General features: G+C 43.7%; 2 protein-coding genes across 4 annotated transcripts; one reads left to right on the top strand and one right to left on the bottom strand.

The window, feature by feature from the left end:
- Positions 1 to 250: 250 nt before the first annotated feature.
- cu051 (CU051 protein) lies at positions 251 to 2,732 on the top strand. Of its 2 annotated transcripts, none has more exons than XM_021608242.2 (3): positions 251 to 403; positions 1,456 to 1,695; positions 1,849 to 2,732. In XM_021608242.2, the coding sequence occupies exons 1-2, from the start codon at positions 380 to 382 to the stop codon at positions 1,657 to 1,659; spliced, it is 228 nt and encodes a 75-aa protein (XP_021463917.1). In that variant the 5' UTR covers positions 251 to 379; the 3' UTR covers positions 1,660 to 1,695; positions 1,849 to 2,732.
- Position 2,733: 1 nt separating this feature from the next.
- Positions 2,734 to 17,105, bottom strand: LOC110527329 (calcipressin-1). Of its 2 annotated transcripts, none has more exons than XM_021608527.2 (4): positions 16,649 to 17,105; positions 5,137 to 5,310; positions 4,538 to 4,697; positions 2,734 to 4,373 (listed from the first exon to the last, which is right to left on the bottom strand). In XM_021608527.2, the coding sequence occupies exons 1-4, from the start codon at positions 16,769 to 16,771 to the stop codon at positions 4,183 to 4,185; spliced, it is 648 nt and encodes a 215-aa protein (XP_021464202.2). In that variant the 5' UTR covers positions 16,772 to 17,105; the 3' UTR covers positions 2,734 to 4,182. The 2 variants fall into 2 exon arrangements, with proteins under 2 accessions (XP_021464202.2, XP_021464203.2); XM_021608528.2 differs by lacking the exon at positions 16,649 to 17,105 and adding an exon at positions 7,141 to 7,839.
- Positions 17,106 to 17,267: the final 162 nt, after the last annotated feature.

Genomic DNA, 17,267 nt, shown 5'->3' with positions numbered 1-17,267 from the left:
TAATAACATGGCTAATCAGATTAGCAAACCCCGTTACAAGGTTGTAACTTTATAGTAAGAAGTAAGAATATATTTGGAGTCACTTCTAGACGGTTCTTTTCCATTCGTCATAACATGTTTCCCGTGAAACTCTCAGCGCCCATTCATTGGCTAACCTACCGGTTTGTTCTACGATTTTTAGATGACGATTGGTCGAAATAATGTACATCAAACAAATTGTGCGTTTTTATTGGTAGAATGTTTTAAGCCCCGCCTCTAAAAGTAACACATTATACTTTCCTTCTTCCCGGAGCAGTGCTACATATATCTGTGCTAGGGGAAACTTCACCCAAAGCCACTTTCTTAACACTGTTCCGTCCAACGTCACATTACAGCAGACATGGACCACATGATCAACTGGAAGGTAAGTCAGATATATTAATAAAAGTCTATTCATTAGTAACAATTAACATATGCTGAGCATCCCATGTTGTATTGTGTTCTATAAATCGTCCCTTATTTCGCTACGAGGTCGTTGATGTCTGGCAAGCTGCCCATCCTCTCCAATGTTGTTGTGACTTGATAGTGACACTTGCTATTTGCATGGACAGTGCAGTGTTACGTTTTAAGATATTTTTTATTCTCTGTTGTTGGTTAGCTACATTGTTATGAGTGCTTTGTACAGTGACGCATATGCAACGTTTTTAGGATAGTCTTGCTATAAATACTGCAGCCTACGCAGCACCGTTTATGTGGTCTAGTTCACGAGGGTCGTCTTGAGCAGGCATTGCGCTGAGAAGCAGATGTAAAATGAGCTGACTTTTAGAAGTAACTGAACTGACAGGTTCTAATTATAGAAAGATCAGCTAATTTGTTTTGAGGTGTGTGTGAGAGACAGACAGACAGAAGACAGGCCTAGTATATGGATGGTTGCAGCTGTCCTGCCAACTATGGTGACTGTTTGGGTGTCAGCTGACTTCTAGTCTTTTGACTTTTTGGTGCGGGGGTACTTGAGAAGGGGTACAGGGAATCCACAGGGGGTACTTGAGAAGGCTCATGAGACCATAGGTTTACTGGTAAAATGCACGAGGGGGTACTTTAGGGGTACTCCGAGGAGAGCAAAATTCAGATGGTGGTACAGTAACCGAAAAAGGTTGACAACCGTTGTTCTAGAGTGTTCCTTCCTTGAGGGATGGTAAGAGGGGCTGGTGGAGAGTGACTTGGTCCTCTACTTGGTCCACTGTGCAATTGGGCATGACAGAGGATTATATTAAGTCGGACAACTTTGTTGGTCAAACAAGCACTCATTTTCTTTCCCTCTAGTTTGCCAAAGAATGGCTGATTTTATATTTTATAGATTTGTTCTATAGTGAATTAACCTGTACATTACCAACATTCATGAGCTTTCATGACCTAAACACACAGCACACAGCCTCATTCTCTCTCTCATCGCCCTGCTCCTTTCTCTCCCTCCAGGCGTTGGACAATGTCCCTCTGCTCTTCTACATCCTGGCATTGAAGACCCTGGTCTTGTGCCTGGGCTTCGCTGGAGTGAAGATATATCAGGCTAAGAAGGAAGAGGCCAAGCTGAAGATACAGAGGGCAGAGCAGAGGAGGATAGCGGAGCAGGTGCAGGAGCTCCTGGATAACGAGCTCCTGGACAACAAGAAGGATGACTGACCCGGAGGAACAAGGGAGAGTGTGAGGAGATGAAAGGTGAAAGTGAATACAATACAAAATGAGTCCATTTGGAAATCAGTCAGCAATATAGACTGGGAGATAACAATGGGTGTTTCAAAGGGTATGATGCCTTAAAGTACAGTAGTTATTGGTCAGTTTGAGCTAAACATTTCCCCTCTTTCTTCCCAGGAACTACAGTATGTCATCTGACCAGACTGGTGACCTACATGCTCCAAGGATGGGGCGGAACTCTGATTGGCTGATCTGGGGAGGAAGTGTTGAGAATGTCTAGTTCCTGTTGGACAGTACTCACCCAGAACAGGCCTGGGGTCCTGGACATTGCTGCGGGTGTCATTCTTTTTTTTTACACAAACTTTTAACTTCAGAGCCACCAGATGTTTCTGTTGGAGTGGCCTTTCTTTGTCACATTTGATGTATAGAGCTGAATGTTGGAGACAGTGGTGTGATGGAGAGGTGGTCAGTCTATTGACTACACATTAGGGGGCATTTCATTCGTCCTGATAAAGGAGATGAGGAAGACACTATAGCACTAAAGTCATGTCGACTTTTTCCCCCTGGTTCGTCTGTATGATTAGTGTACTTTTGGTACTTATTTGAATGATTTTATAGCTTTTTTTTTTTACTTGCTGATTATCTCCATTAAGTGAAAAGCACTTAATCAAATGTATTATTAGACTGAGAAGTCTTAGTGGCTGTACATGGCTCAACTCCTTGCACATTGTAAATTTGGTATTGGCACTGACCCTGTTTATATAGCTTCCTCTTATTTCTGATGTTTTTCTTAATTATTAGTTATGATATTGAGCACTGCACTGTTGGGTAGAGCTTACAAGTTAAGCATTTCACTGTACTTTTGTGCCTGTGACAACTAACTCGTAAAGGTGATAGTTTGAAAGGGTGCACATCCAACTGTCACCATAGGGAGGCAGCAAAGTGCCACCAAAGTGCCACCAATTGGCCAGAATGTGAAGTGGCTTCAGACAGATCTTGCCTATGTTGAACATTTGAAAATAAACCAACACATAATTAAAACAAACCACACATTCACATGACTTTAGTGGTGAAGTCTTTATTACATGATAACTCACTAGATTATTATTCAAAGTATAATAATGAATGTCAATAGTTCAGAGTACAAAAGTAGCTAAATGACTAATGCAACTAAACTGCTGGGGTGGATAACTTCATTCCAGATGTGCTGTGATGGCGCATGCATTAAACATTTCACAGTGCATCTACACAAGCCTCCCACTACAACCTATGAACCCCCCCCCTCTCTCTCTCTGATAGCAGCGCACACAACCAACCCTCCTACAGTAACTGCAGTTCAGAGCCCTAATGGCCCCCAGTCAGCCCCAAAATAGCAGTGTAAGTCAAGTGAGACCAGCCATACTGGCCAGGAAGATGTGCAGCAAAAATGTACAGTAAGCTATGAAGACCCATGCAGGAGGCCATCCCTGACCCATGTGATCAGCGTGATATGGCAGCCATTTCTGTCAAAGGAGGATGAACTAGGAGGGGAGTTTGTAGTAACATATCTCAATGCTATGGAAGCAGATGAGTCATTATTGGAGACATATTGAACAATAAGTCCATTTCATAGCAAATTAACCTGTCAAGGAGTGAATTCCAAGAAAGTTACTCTGAAGTGTTCTGTTTACAAATGTTAGGCCTGGAGTAAAGACCATTAGGAATTAGAATATTCATGAATAATAATTAGGTTTGTGATGTCATCACATAGAATGTAATTTGTACTCCTGATGAGTCAAACATTGTAAATCGCTGAGCTAGTGATGGCAGCATTCCACAGGAGGTTGGTGGCACCTTAATTGGGGAGGACGGGCTCGTGGTAATGACTGGAGCGCAATAGGTGGAATGGTATCAAACATAGTTTGACGCCATTCCATTCGCGCCCTTTCAGCCATTATTACGAGCCGGCCTCCACTGCAGCATGCGCACACATCTTATAGACAAGAAAAGGATGGATCCAGTACACAGTAGGAAATGAGTCTATAGACAGGGTTTGTTACGGGGTCCTGAATTACAAATCACAATGAATCCAAAGAAAGTTGATCCCCCGGTGTCTCTCTAGAGAGGACTACAACATCTCTCTCTCACTACCATGCCTGACCATATACAACGGTTACAAAGCAAATTAAGTAAAACGTTTTTTTTTACAGCAAAAATATTCAAAACATCCCTTGCTCTTTATTCTCTGTCTACTTCTCTTTCTCTCAAGTGTCTAATATTGTTCCAAATGGAGGACGAAAGAGATATTAAATGTGAAATGATAAGAGATGAATGTCTCTCGCTCTCTTTTCCTTTCTCTCTCTCTCTCTCCATGAAAAGGCAGGGCTTTGAGAGGCGACTCCCCCTAGTGTTAGAGAGGATGTTTTACTTGTCCCAACAGCATCCTCCCAGGGCCAGGTTGTCATTGACTTCTGAGAGGCAGATGTGGGAGACATGCTTTGTGGATGTTAGAGCGCCCCCTCTCTCTGCCGCTCACTGCATGACGCCGGGGGTGATGTCCGGACGCCGTGTCTGGATGATTTTGGGGCGAGGGGGGCGGTTGCTGCTGCTGGTGCTTCCTTCTGTGTCGTCTTCGCCCCCCGAGCTGTCCTGCTCGTTCTCACACACGTGGACCACTACGCTGGGGGTGGTGGGGGTGCCGGTGTGCAGCTCGTACTTCTCACCTAATTTAGAGTTGGAGAGAGGACCGTTAACACTGTAGGACTGGCCACAATCAAACTGATGGCAATACAAAGGACAGCTACTGTAATTCCATCACATTGAATTAAAATCAATTCTAATTTTAGGTTCCCATCCTCATTGTAGCAAGTGTGTGTGTGTGTTGTACCTGGCCCTAGTTTGGAGATGGCACAGAGAAGGTCATAGTTGATGACGGGCACGGCGTCCGGGGCCTGCTGCCACCCCACCGGTGGCGAGGCTGGGGGGGAGATCAGGAACTGTTTGTCTGGTTTAGGGGGCTCCAGGCGGGGACTGCCTATGAGGACGGACTGCAGGGCAGACGGGGAGGGGAGGGGAAAGTGAGACAAGAGGCTCAATGTAGATCAATAAAATCAATCAGTGCCAACACTGCTGCTAGCTAAATAGTGATGAACATGTTTTTTAAATCATTTGTTTACCTTTATTTAACTAGGTAAGTCAGTTAAGAACAAAATCTTATTTACAAAGCCCCCCCGGCCAAACCCTCCTCTAACCCGGACGAAGCTGGGCCAATTGTGCGCCGCCCTATGAGACTCCCGATCACGGCGATACAGCCTGGGATCGAACATGGGTCTGTAGTGACGCCTCCAGCGCTGTGATGCAGTGCCTTAGACCGCTGCGCCACTTGGGAGCTATTATTTGTAATGCATAGCATATTTCCACTACCAAAAGATCCAAGTAACTGAAAGTATGGGGGCATTGGGTGATGTACAGAAGTCGTGTTTTTACCTGTGCGAAGTAGAGGCGCATCTCTTTGCCGTTGAAGTCGCTCTTGTGCAGTCGGAGCCGCGCCTCAGCGGCAGCCAGTGCATCGCTGAAGTTGATTCTCACACGCCGGAAACTCTTAAAGAACTGGAAGTTCACGTCCGGGTCGAAGGAGCGGAACAGAGACTCAAAACTGGCCTATAGGAGGAGAGAGAAAAAAAAGAGAGGGTGAGAGAGAGAAGAGAGAGAGAGGGGGGTGTGAGAGAGGGGGGTGTGAGAGAAATAGAGGGGGTGAGAGCGCGAGAGAGAGGGTGAGAGGGCGAGACAGAAAGAGAGAGGGTGAGAGAGAGAGGGTGAGAGAGAGGGGGGTGAGAGAGAGGGGGTGAGAGAGAAATAGAGAGGGTGAGAGGGCGAGAGAGAGTGAGAGGGCGAGACAGAAAGAGAGAGGGTGAGAGAGAGAGGGGGGTGAGAGAGAGGGGGGGTGAGAGAAATAGAGAGGGTGAGAGGGCGAGAGAAAGAGAGGGTGAGAGAGAGAGGGTGAGAGAAATAGAGAGGGTGAGAGGGCGAGACAGAAAGAGAGAGGGTGAGAGAGAGGGGGGTGAGAGAGGGTGAGAGAGAGGGGGTGAGAGAGGGGGGTGAGAGAGAAATAGAGAGGGTGAGAGGGCGAGAGAGAGGGTGAGAGGGCGAGACAGAAAGAGAGAGGGCGAGACAGAAAGAGAGAGGGCGAGACAGAAAGAGAGAGGGTGAGAGAGAAAGAGGGTGAGAGAGAAGGTACAGGGTGAGTTAGATAGTGATGTTGCCACACAGCATTAGTAATGGGATGACGTAATACATTAAATACATAATGGTCTGTTTACCCAGAAATAGGCTATGCTTCTCAAAACTGCTCAGTCACCATGATCCCACAGATAATAATAGTCTAACAAACATTAACTACAGTTATGGGACTGTGGCCTGGGAGAGAACCAGCAGTGGGAGAGAAGCCCAACAAAAAGCCTAAAACCAAGGGGCTCCCGAGTGGCTCAGCAGTCTAGGGCACTGCATCGCAATGCTAGAGGCGTCACAACAGACCCGGGTTTGATCCCAGGCTGTGCCGCAGCCGGCCGCGACTGGGAGACCCATGAGGCGGCGCACAATTGGCCCAGCGTCGTCCGGGTTACGGGAGGGCTTGGCCGGCCGAGATGTTCTTGTCCCATAGCGTTTTAGTGACTCCTGTGGCGGGCCGGGTGCATGCACACTGACACGGTCGCCAGGTGTACGGTGTTTCCTCCGACACATCGGTGCGACTGGCTTCCGGGTTAACCGGGCATTGTGTCAAGAAGCAGTATAGCTTGGTTGGGTCGTGTTTTGGTGGACGCACGGCTCTCAACCTTCGCCTCTCCTGAGTCCATACAGGAGTTGCAGCGATGGGACAATTGGATACCACAAAATTGGGGAGAAAAAGGGGTAAAACATTGAAATAAAACCCAAGACCAGTCCAGGCACAATGACAATAAAACCAAACCGCATAAAGGCTAAATGCATTGTGATTTGAAAGGCACATTTCTCAAGTGTATGAAGACTTGTACTGTAAGTACCTTTCCCAAAAACACTGTCACCAACCTCGTTTCATATCTTCAGTCTTTCAGGCCTAACGTTACCCACCCCCGCCCTTCTAAAAATAGCTGCTGCAAAATGCTTGACTAAACTGTCCCCTTAAAATGAGGAACACTGCCCGGTTGTCATGGCAACCACGTTCAACTTGTGTGCGTGCCTGGACTTGGTGAGCGTCGGGGTCCGTCGCTAAAGAAAGACCCAGTGTGACAGGGGTCTGATAGGAGCTCAGCTCAGACCATGACGATCGCTGCATCTCATTGGTCTAAAGCAGTTTGGAACGATTAGTTCAGAGAGAATGGATCACAAGCTGCAGCCAAGCACAGATCTAGGAACAGATTACCTAACCATTACAATCGACCTCAAAGGCTACAGAATCTGACCCTAGATCAGTTTTAGGAGACAGATCAGAGGCGACATATAAAGCCTTCTTACCCGGGACTCAGGCCTGTCAAACACTTCCTGGTTGGTCACCGAGGCAACCAGGCAGAAGGCGTTACACTTGGTGGTCTTGAGGTGCATGATGGGAAGGGCAGGGAGGCAGAGGCCTTTCCACCTGATAATGCGGGAGGTCAGAGTTTGTGAGGAGGGGCCGGGATGAAGATGACAGGTGTGGGGGGGTTGCGCCGCCTTCCCCAGCGTGAGGGTTGAGGGAGATCTCTTTCCAACAAAAAATATATATATATATATTTTCCTGTTTCCCTTACTTCCTCCTCTTCTCTCTCTCTCTCTCTGTTTGTACAGTCCACACCCCTCTAAGAGAGCTGTAAAAGCCTGCAGTCCTGGACAAACGAAGAGCCAAAATGTCCAGTGACGTTCAAGCCGGAACCAGTTAGCTACTGAGCAGCTAGCCCAGATCCAGAGTTAGCTCTCAGGTTCCACCCTTGGCAGTGAGGTCTGTAGGACAGAGACAGGCAGCTACACGACAGCTGAAAACAGTCCTCCGTCTAGGCTGTAGAACATTCCAACGAGACTATGGGCTGCATTTGTAAAAGTCTCATATAATACAGCCTTCTGTCTGGTCTCCAGCTCTCTCTGCAGCCACTTATATGAGAGTCACAACTACTGACGTACACCACAGCCCCTCCCTCTCTCTCTTTTCTTCCTTCGTTCCATGGTTCATTCACTCCCGGCCAACCCGCTGACACAGGGGGTGTGTCCTTCCTTTCTTCCCTCCCTCTCTCCTTTGCTGACAAATTAGAGAGGCAGTGAGACACACAGAGAGAGCGAGACAGAGGACTGGAAAATAACGAAATCAATCTTTAGCAGACTGAAGTGTTAATCTCTTCACTCTTCTCTTGTTCTCTCTCTCTCACTCACACACACACAAAACATATGACAAATCTGTTGCTTAGTTGTGAATGGAAAATATGTGCAAATCAGAAACTGGGTCCATGACTCTGACACAATAAAACCAAACACACACACTGAATCAGCTTATCGGGGCACTTGACTCTGGCCTGCTGAGCGTCAGTCGTGGGTATAAATACGCCCAAGAGCTTCACTACAGAGAGACACAGACGAGAGAGAGAGAGAGAGACTAAAAGAGAGAGGTGGCAGAAGCACAGAGTACATGGGGAAAAGGGAGAGAGACAGCCTGAAAAACCGAGGTCTGTGTGGAGAGTAAGGGAAGAAGAGAGAGAGATGAAGGACAACTGGTTCTTATGGAAAGTATGCAGCTGGAGGCTTGATAACACAGAAGCTTTTATGGGAGTGGTATTAATAGCACTGAGGTGCTGTGAGAGGAAAAATGTATGAGAGAGAGAGAGAGACTAAAGTAAAGGCTAAGCAAGTGTGTCTATAATGTATGTGCTAAATGTAGTATACACTTGTTTGTGTGTTAGTAGTGAAGTGACAATCTCTGTGTGTGTGAGTTTGTGTGTGTGTGTGAGAAAGCAAATGTTCCAGTGAGGGAATGGAAAATAGGAATATGAAACCAAAACAGAGAGGACGGAAAGAATGGCTGAGAGCCGCCGCCCCCCCCCCCCCCCCCCCCCCCACACACACACAATGAGTGTTATGCAAAGTGGCTCTGAAAGAGATAGTGTGGGTGTGTATGAGACTAACTAACAGGGTAGGACAACGGTCTGGAGATGGTTAACACACATACACCCTCACACACACACACACACACACACACGGTGGGATAGAGGTCTGGAGATGGTTAACAACAACAAACACTCACATTGAACCTCAGCTGCTCTGCAGGGAGGAAGAGGGAGGCAGGCACATGTTTCCATACAACACCCACAAACTTTAAAACTAGCCTACACATCCATTTTCTTAAGACTACACCCACAGGCCTACATGCAAGTTAACAGTATAGAGGTATTGTGTCTGGACCCTCAACTGACACTTATTAACAACACTACTTGAATTCTGCATGCAGAGATCATCAACTCTTGTCTGAGATGTTGTCTCCAGCTGCTGCTACATGAAAGGTAGTGAGTAACAAATCATACTAGCCGTTTGCTGTGATTGACAAGCCAGTCGGCTAGAAGACAGAACCTAGAACAGCAGAGTGTGACCTCAGACAGTGACAGGTGGAACCTCAGAACTGGTTGTATATTCTAGAACACTCCACCATTGTCTGATCTGAGTGGCAGAAACAGCAGGAAAGACCAAAGTGTCACTGATAGCTATAATGAGCACCAGAAACCAGACAGCACAGACGCATGCACACCTTTACATCAAAGACTAGACAACAAAGAGATTCTGTCCCCCCAGCACAGCGTAGAGGGAGACAAGTGCACAGAGGTTGTACTCAGGCAGAGTATTTAAAGGTGCAATATGCAGAAATCGCTCCAACATTTCCTGGTTGCTAAAATTCTAAATTGTTTGCCTAATTTCAGTTTGTGACAAAACAAGTGTAGAGAATCATTGTACCATCTAAACTGCTGAGAAATATATTTTCTATAACCAAAACTATTGTATTTTCAGCTGTTTGAAGCTGGTGTGCAAAACTGAAAGTAAAAGACGCAAAAACAAAACTTAAGAACGGGAAGAATAGAAATAGCACACATAGAACAGATATACCGCTTCTTAGACTTGCATTCAATGTGAATGGCAGATCTATAACTCACATTTATATGTGAATTTGGTTGATTTGCCCAAAAAAGTTACATCATGTAGCTTTAAGTCTACCAGCTGCAGTCTGGCACTAGCGTGCAAGAACACACACACACACTACTTGCTCTGCTCTCTCTCCAGGCCTGAGGCTTTGTGAATCAAATATCTCTACCACACAAATCCCTCAGTGAGTACAGTAAGACAGTACAGGTCACAGTTTCCATGAGGTAACCTCTGGGGTGTCACGTGTGTGGCCAGTCCCTGGTGGTGACCTGTATTAAAATGACCTGTTGTAATAATGTGTGGCCCTTACTGCAGGAGGGAAGCCATTCTGATTTGGACAGGACAGTTTACGTGATTAAGGGCAGGGATAGGTCTTAAAACTAGATGAATATCTGAATAGGATGGAAACGGTGTGTGTCTTTGTCAAACATTCCTAAAGGAGAACACAGTGTTGATGCACACAGTGGAATATTCCATCACATGATCTCTCAGCTGACTCAAAGCTCCTTAAAGGACGTGACCCTCTGAAAAGAAAAACACTTTTATTCCAAACAGTCAAGTTTTTATGACCTTTACCCTGTTTCACTTCCTTCTAAGCCCAATTGATTATTCAATCATTGATCTGTGTGTGTGTGTGGCTTGACCAGCTGTTCTGGTTTGAGCACCTGTCTCACTGTTTCTGCCCCCTCCCTTCCATGGAAGAGGCCATCAGTAGGAAAATACATTTCAGCTGAATCTGACACTATTCACCAATGTCACCACACCAGCTAGGCCTCTATGTTAAACATACAATGTGTAAATTCCATACAGCATTGACTTCTGTTTGCCATTTCTCACAATAGTACTGTTTGTATGGCCCATAGTAGTGTGTAGTAGACCCATGGTGAGTTGACACTTGGTTCTCATGAACAAAAGCAACAGTGTGTGGTAGGGCTGACCCCAATTAGTTGACTGGTTGATGGTCGCCCGCGGCCAAGTTGTTATTTTCTCCTTTGTTTGGAGAGCTCCTGTCAACGTTGAGTAAGGACGCGCACCTGATTATGCACTGAAGTAGGCCTATATGCTACCTGGCCTATGTGCAAATGTAGGCATATAAATGTGCCCATTTGGCGATCTGATTGTATTTCTGATTGTCTTAACGCACCACCACTAATGAGAAGTGGAGCTTCTCAGAGTAATGTTTACGTCACCTAAAACAGTAAGCAAACGAAGTCTGTTTTTACATTAATTGAGAATGACAATAGTTCCTCAATGTACACAACCGGTCAAAAGTTTTAGAACACCTACTCATTCAAAGGGTTTTTCTTTATTTTCACTATTTTCTACATTGTAGAATAAGAGTGAAGACATCAACACTATAAAATAACACATATAGAATCATGTAGTAACCAAAAAAGTGTTAAACAAATCTATTTTATATTTTTCAAATAGCCACCCTTTGCCTTGATGACAGCTTTGCACACTCTTGGCATTCTCTCAACCAGCTTCATGAGGTAGTCACTTGGAATGCATTTCAATTAACATGTGTGTCTTGTTAAAAATTATTTGTGGAATTTCTTTCTTAATGCATTTGAGCCAATCAGTTGTGACAAGGTAGGGTGGGTATTAGAGGCTGACCGATTAATCGGAATGGCCAATTAAATTAGGGCCTATGTCAAGTTTTCATAACAATCAGTAATCTGCATTTTTGGACACCGATTGTGGATGATTTTTTTTGTTTGTTTTTTGTTGTTGTTTTTTTTAAACCTTTATTTAACTAGGCAAGTCAGTTAAGAACACATTCTTATTTTCAAAGACGGCCTAGACGGTGAGTTAACTGCCTTGTTCAGGGGCAGAACGACTGATTTTTACCTTGTCAGCTTGGGTTTTGATCTCGCAACCTTCCGGTTGGTAGGCTGACTACCTGTTATGTGAGTGCAGCAAGAAGCCAAGGTAAGTTGCTAGCTAGCATTAAACTTATCTTATAAAAAAAAAATCAACCTTAACATAATCACTAGTTAACTACACATGGTTGACGATTTTACTAGTTTATCTAGTGTGTCCTGCGTTGCATATAATCGATGCGGTGCCTGTTAATTTATCATCGAATCACAGCCTACTTCAAACGGGTGATGATTTAACAAGCGCATTCGCAAAAAAAAGCACTGTCGTTGCACCAATGTACCTAACCATAAACATCAATGCCTTTCTTTAAAATCAATACACAAGTATATATTTAAACCTGCATATTTAGTTAATATTTCCTGCTAACATGACTTTCTTTTAACTAGGGAAATTGTGTCACTGTGCAAGCAGTCAGGGTATATGCAGCAGTTTGGGGCGCCTGGCTCGTTGTGAACTGTGTGAACCATTTATTCCTAACAAAGACTAATATATTTGCCAGAATTGTACATAATTATGACATAACATTGAAGGTTGTACAATGTAACAGCAATATTTAGACTTATGGATGCCACCCATTAGATAAAATACGGAACGGTTCCGTATTTCACTGAAAGAATAAACATTTTGTTTTCGAAATTATAGTTTCCGGATTTGACCATATTAATGACCTAAGGTTCATATGTGTGTGTGTGTTATTATGTTATAATTAAGTCTATGATTTGATAGAGCAGTCTAACTGAGGGGTGGTAGGCAACAGCAGGCTCGTAGGCATTCAATCGAACAGCGTTTGACAGCAGCTCTTCGTTGTGCTTCAAGCATTGAGCTGTTTATGACTTCAAGCCTATCAACTCCCGAGATTAGACTGGTGTAACCGATGTGAAATGGCTAGCTAGTTAGTGGTGGTGCGCGCTAATAGCGTTTCAATCAGTGACGGCACTCGCGCTGAGACCTTGAAGCAGTTGTTCCCCTTGCTCTGCAAGGGCCGCGGCATTTGTGGAGCAATGGATAACGATGCTTCGAGGGTGGCTGTTTTCGATGTGTTCCTGGTTCGAGCCCAGGTAGGGGCGAGGAGGGGCCGGAAACTATACTGTTACACTGGCAATACTAAAATGCCTATAAGAACATCCAATAGTCAAAGGTATATGAAATGCAAATGGTGTAGAGGGAAATAGTCCTATAATTCCTATAATAACTACAACCTAAAACTTCTTTCCTGGGAATATTGAAGACTCATGTTAAAAGAAACCACCAGCTTTCATATGTTCTCATGTTTTGAGCAAGGAACTTAAACGTTAGCTTTTTTACATGGCACATATTGCACTTTTACATTCTTCTACAACACTTTGTTTTTATATTACTTAAACTAAATTGAACACGTTTCATTATTTATTTGAGGCAAAATTGATTTTATTGATGTATTATATTGAGTTCAAATAATTGTTCATTCAGTATTGTTGTAATTGTCATTATATATATATATATATTAAAAAAATATTCGGCTGATTCATCGGTATAGGCTTTTTTTGGTTCTCCAATAATCGGTATCGGAAACGGCTTTGAAAAATCATAATCGGTCGACCTCTAGTGGGTATACAGCAGATAGCCCTATTTGGTAAAAGACCAAGTCCATATGGCAAAAACAGCTCAAATAAGCTAAGAGAAACGACAGTCCATCATTACATTAAGACGTAAAGTTCAGTCAATACGGAACATTTCAAGAACTTTTAAAGTTTCTTCAAGTGCAGTCGCAAAAACCATCAAGCGCTATGATGAAACAGGCTCTCATGAGGACCGCCACAGGAAAGGAAGACCCAGAGTTACCTCTGCTGCAGAGGATAAGTTCATTAGTTACCAGCCTCAGAAATTACAGCCCAAATAAATCCTTCATTTTTATTTTACCTTTATTTAACTAGGCAAGTCAGTTAAGAACAAATTCTTATTTTCAATGACGGCTTACGAACAATGCCTTATTCAGGGTAGGAACGACAGATTCTTACCTTGTCAGCTCAGGGATTAGATCTTGCTAACTTTCGGTTACTAGTGCAATGCTGGTCAACTAACAGACACATCTCAACATCAACTGTTCAGAGGAGACCTGTGTGAATCAGGCCTTCATGGTCGAATTGCAGCAAAGAAACCCCTACTAAAGGACACCAATAAGAAGATGAGCCTTGTTTGGGCCAAGAAACACAAGCAATGGACATTAGACCAGTGGAAATTTGTCCTTTGGTCTGGAGTCCAATTTGGAGATTTTGGGTTCCAACCACCGTGTTTTTGTGAGACGCGTGTGGAGGTGCTTTGCTGGTGACACTGTCTGTGATTTATTTAGGAATTCAAGGCATACTTAACCAGCATGGCTACCACAGCATTCTACAGCGATATGCCATCTCACCTGGTTTGGGCTTAGTGGGACTATCATTTGTTTTTGAACAGGACAATGACTCAACACACCTCCAGGCTGTGTAAGGGCCATTTGACCAAGAAGGAGAGTGATGGAGTGCTGCATCAGATGACCTGGTCTTCACAATCACCCAACCTCAACCCAATTGAGATGGTTTGAGATGAGTCAGACCGCAGAGTGAAGGAAAAGCAGCCAACAAGTGCTCAGCGTATGTGAGAACTTCAAGACTGTTGGAAAAGCATTCCAGCTGTAACAGGTTGAGAGAATGCCAAAAGTGTGCAAAGCTGTCATCAAGGCAATGGGTGGCTATTTTGATTTGGTTACTACATGATTCCATATGTGTTATTTCATAGTTTTGATGTCTTCACTATTATTCTACAATGTAGAAAATAGTAAAAATAAAGAAAAACCCTTGAATGAGTAGGTGTTCTAAAACTTTTGACCGGTAGTGTATTTGAAAAATCTTTACAGCTCTCTCCCTTTCGATAACAACTCAGCGTGAAAGGGAAAAATGTCATGCTCTTATCCAGTGGAAACGTCATAAAATAGACCTACCTGATTACTTCTTATCCATTGTGCAAATAGCCTACAGCTGTGTATGTCCTGAGCTCACTGGCACAGGAAACTGAGGGCCCAGAATATGTTATACAATGTCGCAAGTTTGCTAGTGTGAGCTGGGCCAGACCCAAGTTAATAGTTGATACAATGTTTCAAGTTCATTGCAGACAGGCCATGCGTAGCCAATGTGATTTATAAGATATTTATTTTATCATTATATTTTCTACCTGCAGGCTGCAATGTTTTTATTTGTTGGCTTAATGTAGGCTGTTTTTACATAGTTACAATGGCAATAGAATTTGCATTTTAAGTTTGTATAATTTTTATTTTTGATTTGGATAGAATTTTGATTAACCACATGACAATGATTTTGAGATACAAAGATGTTGTTCTAAATTAAATGAAACTGTTCCATGAAAAAGTGCATTTGAAAACCATAACTAGCACGCAAATCGGTAGAAATTGTAAGATAAATTGACATTGCTCATGAGAAAGGTTGTGGACTCCTTGTGTAGCCTATTACCAGCAACTACAGGAGTATGGTTGGGTCAGGTTAAGGTTTTTTCTTCTGGTTATGTTGATCTCTGGCTTCCTCTTGAGTCATCTGTGTCTTATTTCATCAAACAATGAGCTTAAAGCATCAGACAAGCTCAGCGCATATAATTGATTTTATTCAAACAAATAGAGTGCGTCTATATGGAAAAATAAGTTTAAAAAATTCCAATCACTCGAAAAAAAATATATATACACCCAATTTGTTTTAATAAAATCAACTATATGCAGAACGGACGACTTTCGGTCAACCAATATAAATGTTTTTATCGGGACAGCCCTAGTGTATGGATTTATTCTATTTGCTTTAAACAAATTGCAAGGCATAAGGCCTAGTCTGTGGATGTGGGAATACTACGTAGAACAAAGTCTCTAGTTTCTCCCCTTTTCAACTTCATCTCTTCCTGCGTATAACTGCTGTCCTTCCTGTTCCTTCCTTCCTGCCAGCTCCAATGGAAACTCTCTCTGAATCAAAGACTAGCCTACACAGAGCGGAAGAATGTTGTGTACACTGAAAAATACATTAGTCAGATTTCCAACGCAAAAACTCAGCCCCTGTGACACATTCACCTGACCTCAGGAAGGCTAGATGTTATCAGAGACTGAGATAATGGGAGTGTGTACCAGATATGCATTTTACTAAAGATACCAATCTTTGTTTATGATTTAGGCTATATCCTCAAAGTCCAGAAACGGTTTTGACTGAATAGGGCCCCTGCTTGCCAATTCTCTCCCTGCTGTTGTTCAGGAGGATCTCCTGAATGACATCTGGCCTAGTTAGAGCACACACACTTTTTCATTGTTCCGATTACAGTGTGTTATCACAGTCTACTTCCAGTGGCCTTCATTTGACTGACAAAGAGGTCACAGCCACCTCAGCCAAAACCCCTGACAAGAGATCGGTGAGAGGAGCAGCGATAACTAGACATGTTTGTGCCATATCACTTTCACTTATTGGCTAGCTAAGTGGTCATGAAGGAAAGAAGACAAGGAAAGGAAGCAGTAAAATAAACACTCTTAGGACCTTTGCCTGTGTGCATCTGTCCTTGGCTAAGCTCTCCCAGTTAGGACAGAATCTCAGTATTTCCAAGCTTCCTGTATTCTGGTCTGGTTATGGGGGGAAATCTAGTAATGTTCTTGCTGATGGAACTGTTCCAACCCCTATGGAATCAGGCAGGGGATGGAAGGGAACCATTTCCATGTGTGTGATGAGGGTGTGAGTGGTGGATTGGAACTACACAACTAGGAGCCTAAGACTCATCTTTAGAAAGATGCCAATTCTTTGGAGGAGTGGAATGTAATACTATCTTTGGATTGAACATGAGCCTGAGAGCGCACGCACACGCACCCGCACGCACGCACGCACGCGCACACACATACATAAATAGGTTTAAGTTGTTTAGTAGGGAACCATTGTAATGTAATGCAAGCTTGCTTTGGTTGATTGCTTTGATCCACCATAACACACATCCTTACCTTCAGAGTTTGGTCATTGAAAACATCTTCAGTTACTTTGCATGCGATAAGGGCGTTGGGAAGGTCGGTAAACTGCACACCGACCGTTGCCTCAGCACCATCGCTCTTCTCTGATTTCTGCATCTTACTTGTTCTAGTCGCGCCAGGTTAGTTGTTTCAACTTGCAGTTCGGACCTAGCAGTCACTGTAGCTAAATATACTATGGTCCTCCGTTAGCTTTCAGCTAGCTAGCCAGCAGAAGCGCTTAGCTACTATCTCATCGCAAGCTCCTTAGATTCGTCATTAATTAATGAGCAAAAGTTAAATAACTAATGTAGCTATGTTGTTTTATGACCAAATATTTCTCAGTAAATTACATTCAAAATGCATATTTCACTAAAAACTGAAAGTACTGTTATAGAGCTGGTGGCACATCAAATAAAGGAGATGACGTCAAGGGGACGAAAAACAGCTGATGCGATTTTCCGGTTTAGAACTGTCGCAACGCAGCTTCACTGATCACTGCAATTCGGGATTGTCCAAGAGATTACATGATAACGAGTTTGACTCATACAGTCTGTTTTAGATCAGTGATGTCTACGCAGCGCTTTACCCCATTGCAAATTACTGGAACGCTCCG

Source organism: Oncorhynchus mykiss, chromosome 7 (genome assembly GCF_013265735.2).
Source record: "Oncorhynchus mykiss isolate Arlee chromosome 7, USDA_OmykA_1.1, whole genome shotgun sequence".
Classification (NCBI taxonomy): domain Eukaryota; kingdom Metazoa; phylum Chordata; class Actinopteri; order Salmoniformes; family Salmonidae; genus Oncorhynchus; species Oncorhynchus mykiss.
This window is presented reverse-complemented; position numbering and strand designations above follow the sequence as displayed.

What these genes read in the sequence shown, in the direction of transcription:
- cu051 (XM_021608242.2), top strand. Translation starts at nt 380, where the DNA reads ATGGACCACATGATCAACTGGAAG. An exon ending in ACCACATGATCAACTGGAAG is followed by an intron (nt 404 to 1,455) that starts GTAAGTCAGATA and finishes CTCTCCCTCCAG; the next exon opens with GCGTTGGACAATGTCCCTCT.
- LOC110527329 (XM_021608527.2), bottom strand. Translation starts at nt 16,771, where the DNA reads ATGCAGAAATCAGAGAAGAGCGATGGTGCTGAGGCAACGGTCGGTGTG. An exon ending in TGCGCCTCTACTTCGCACAG is followed by an intron (nt 4,698 to 5,136) that starts GTAAAAACACGA and finishes TCTGCCCTGCAG; the next exon opens with TCCGTCCTCATAGGCAGTCC. An exon ending in CATCTCCAAACTAGGGCCAG is followed by an intron (nt 4,374 to 4,537) that starts GTACAACACACA and finishes ACTCTAAATTAG; the next exon opens with GTGAGAAGTACGAGCTGCAC.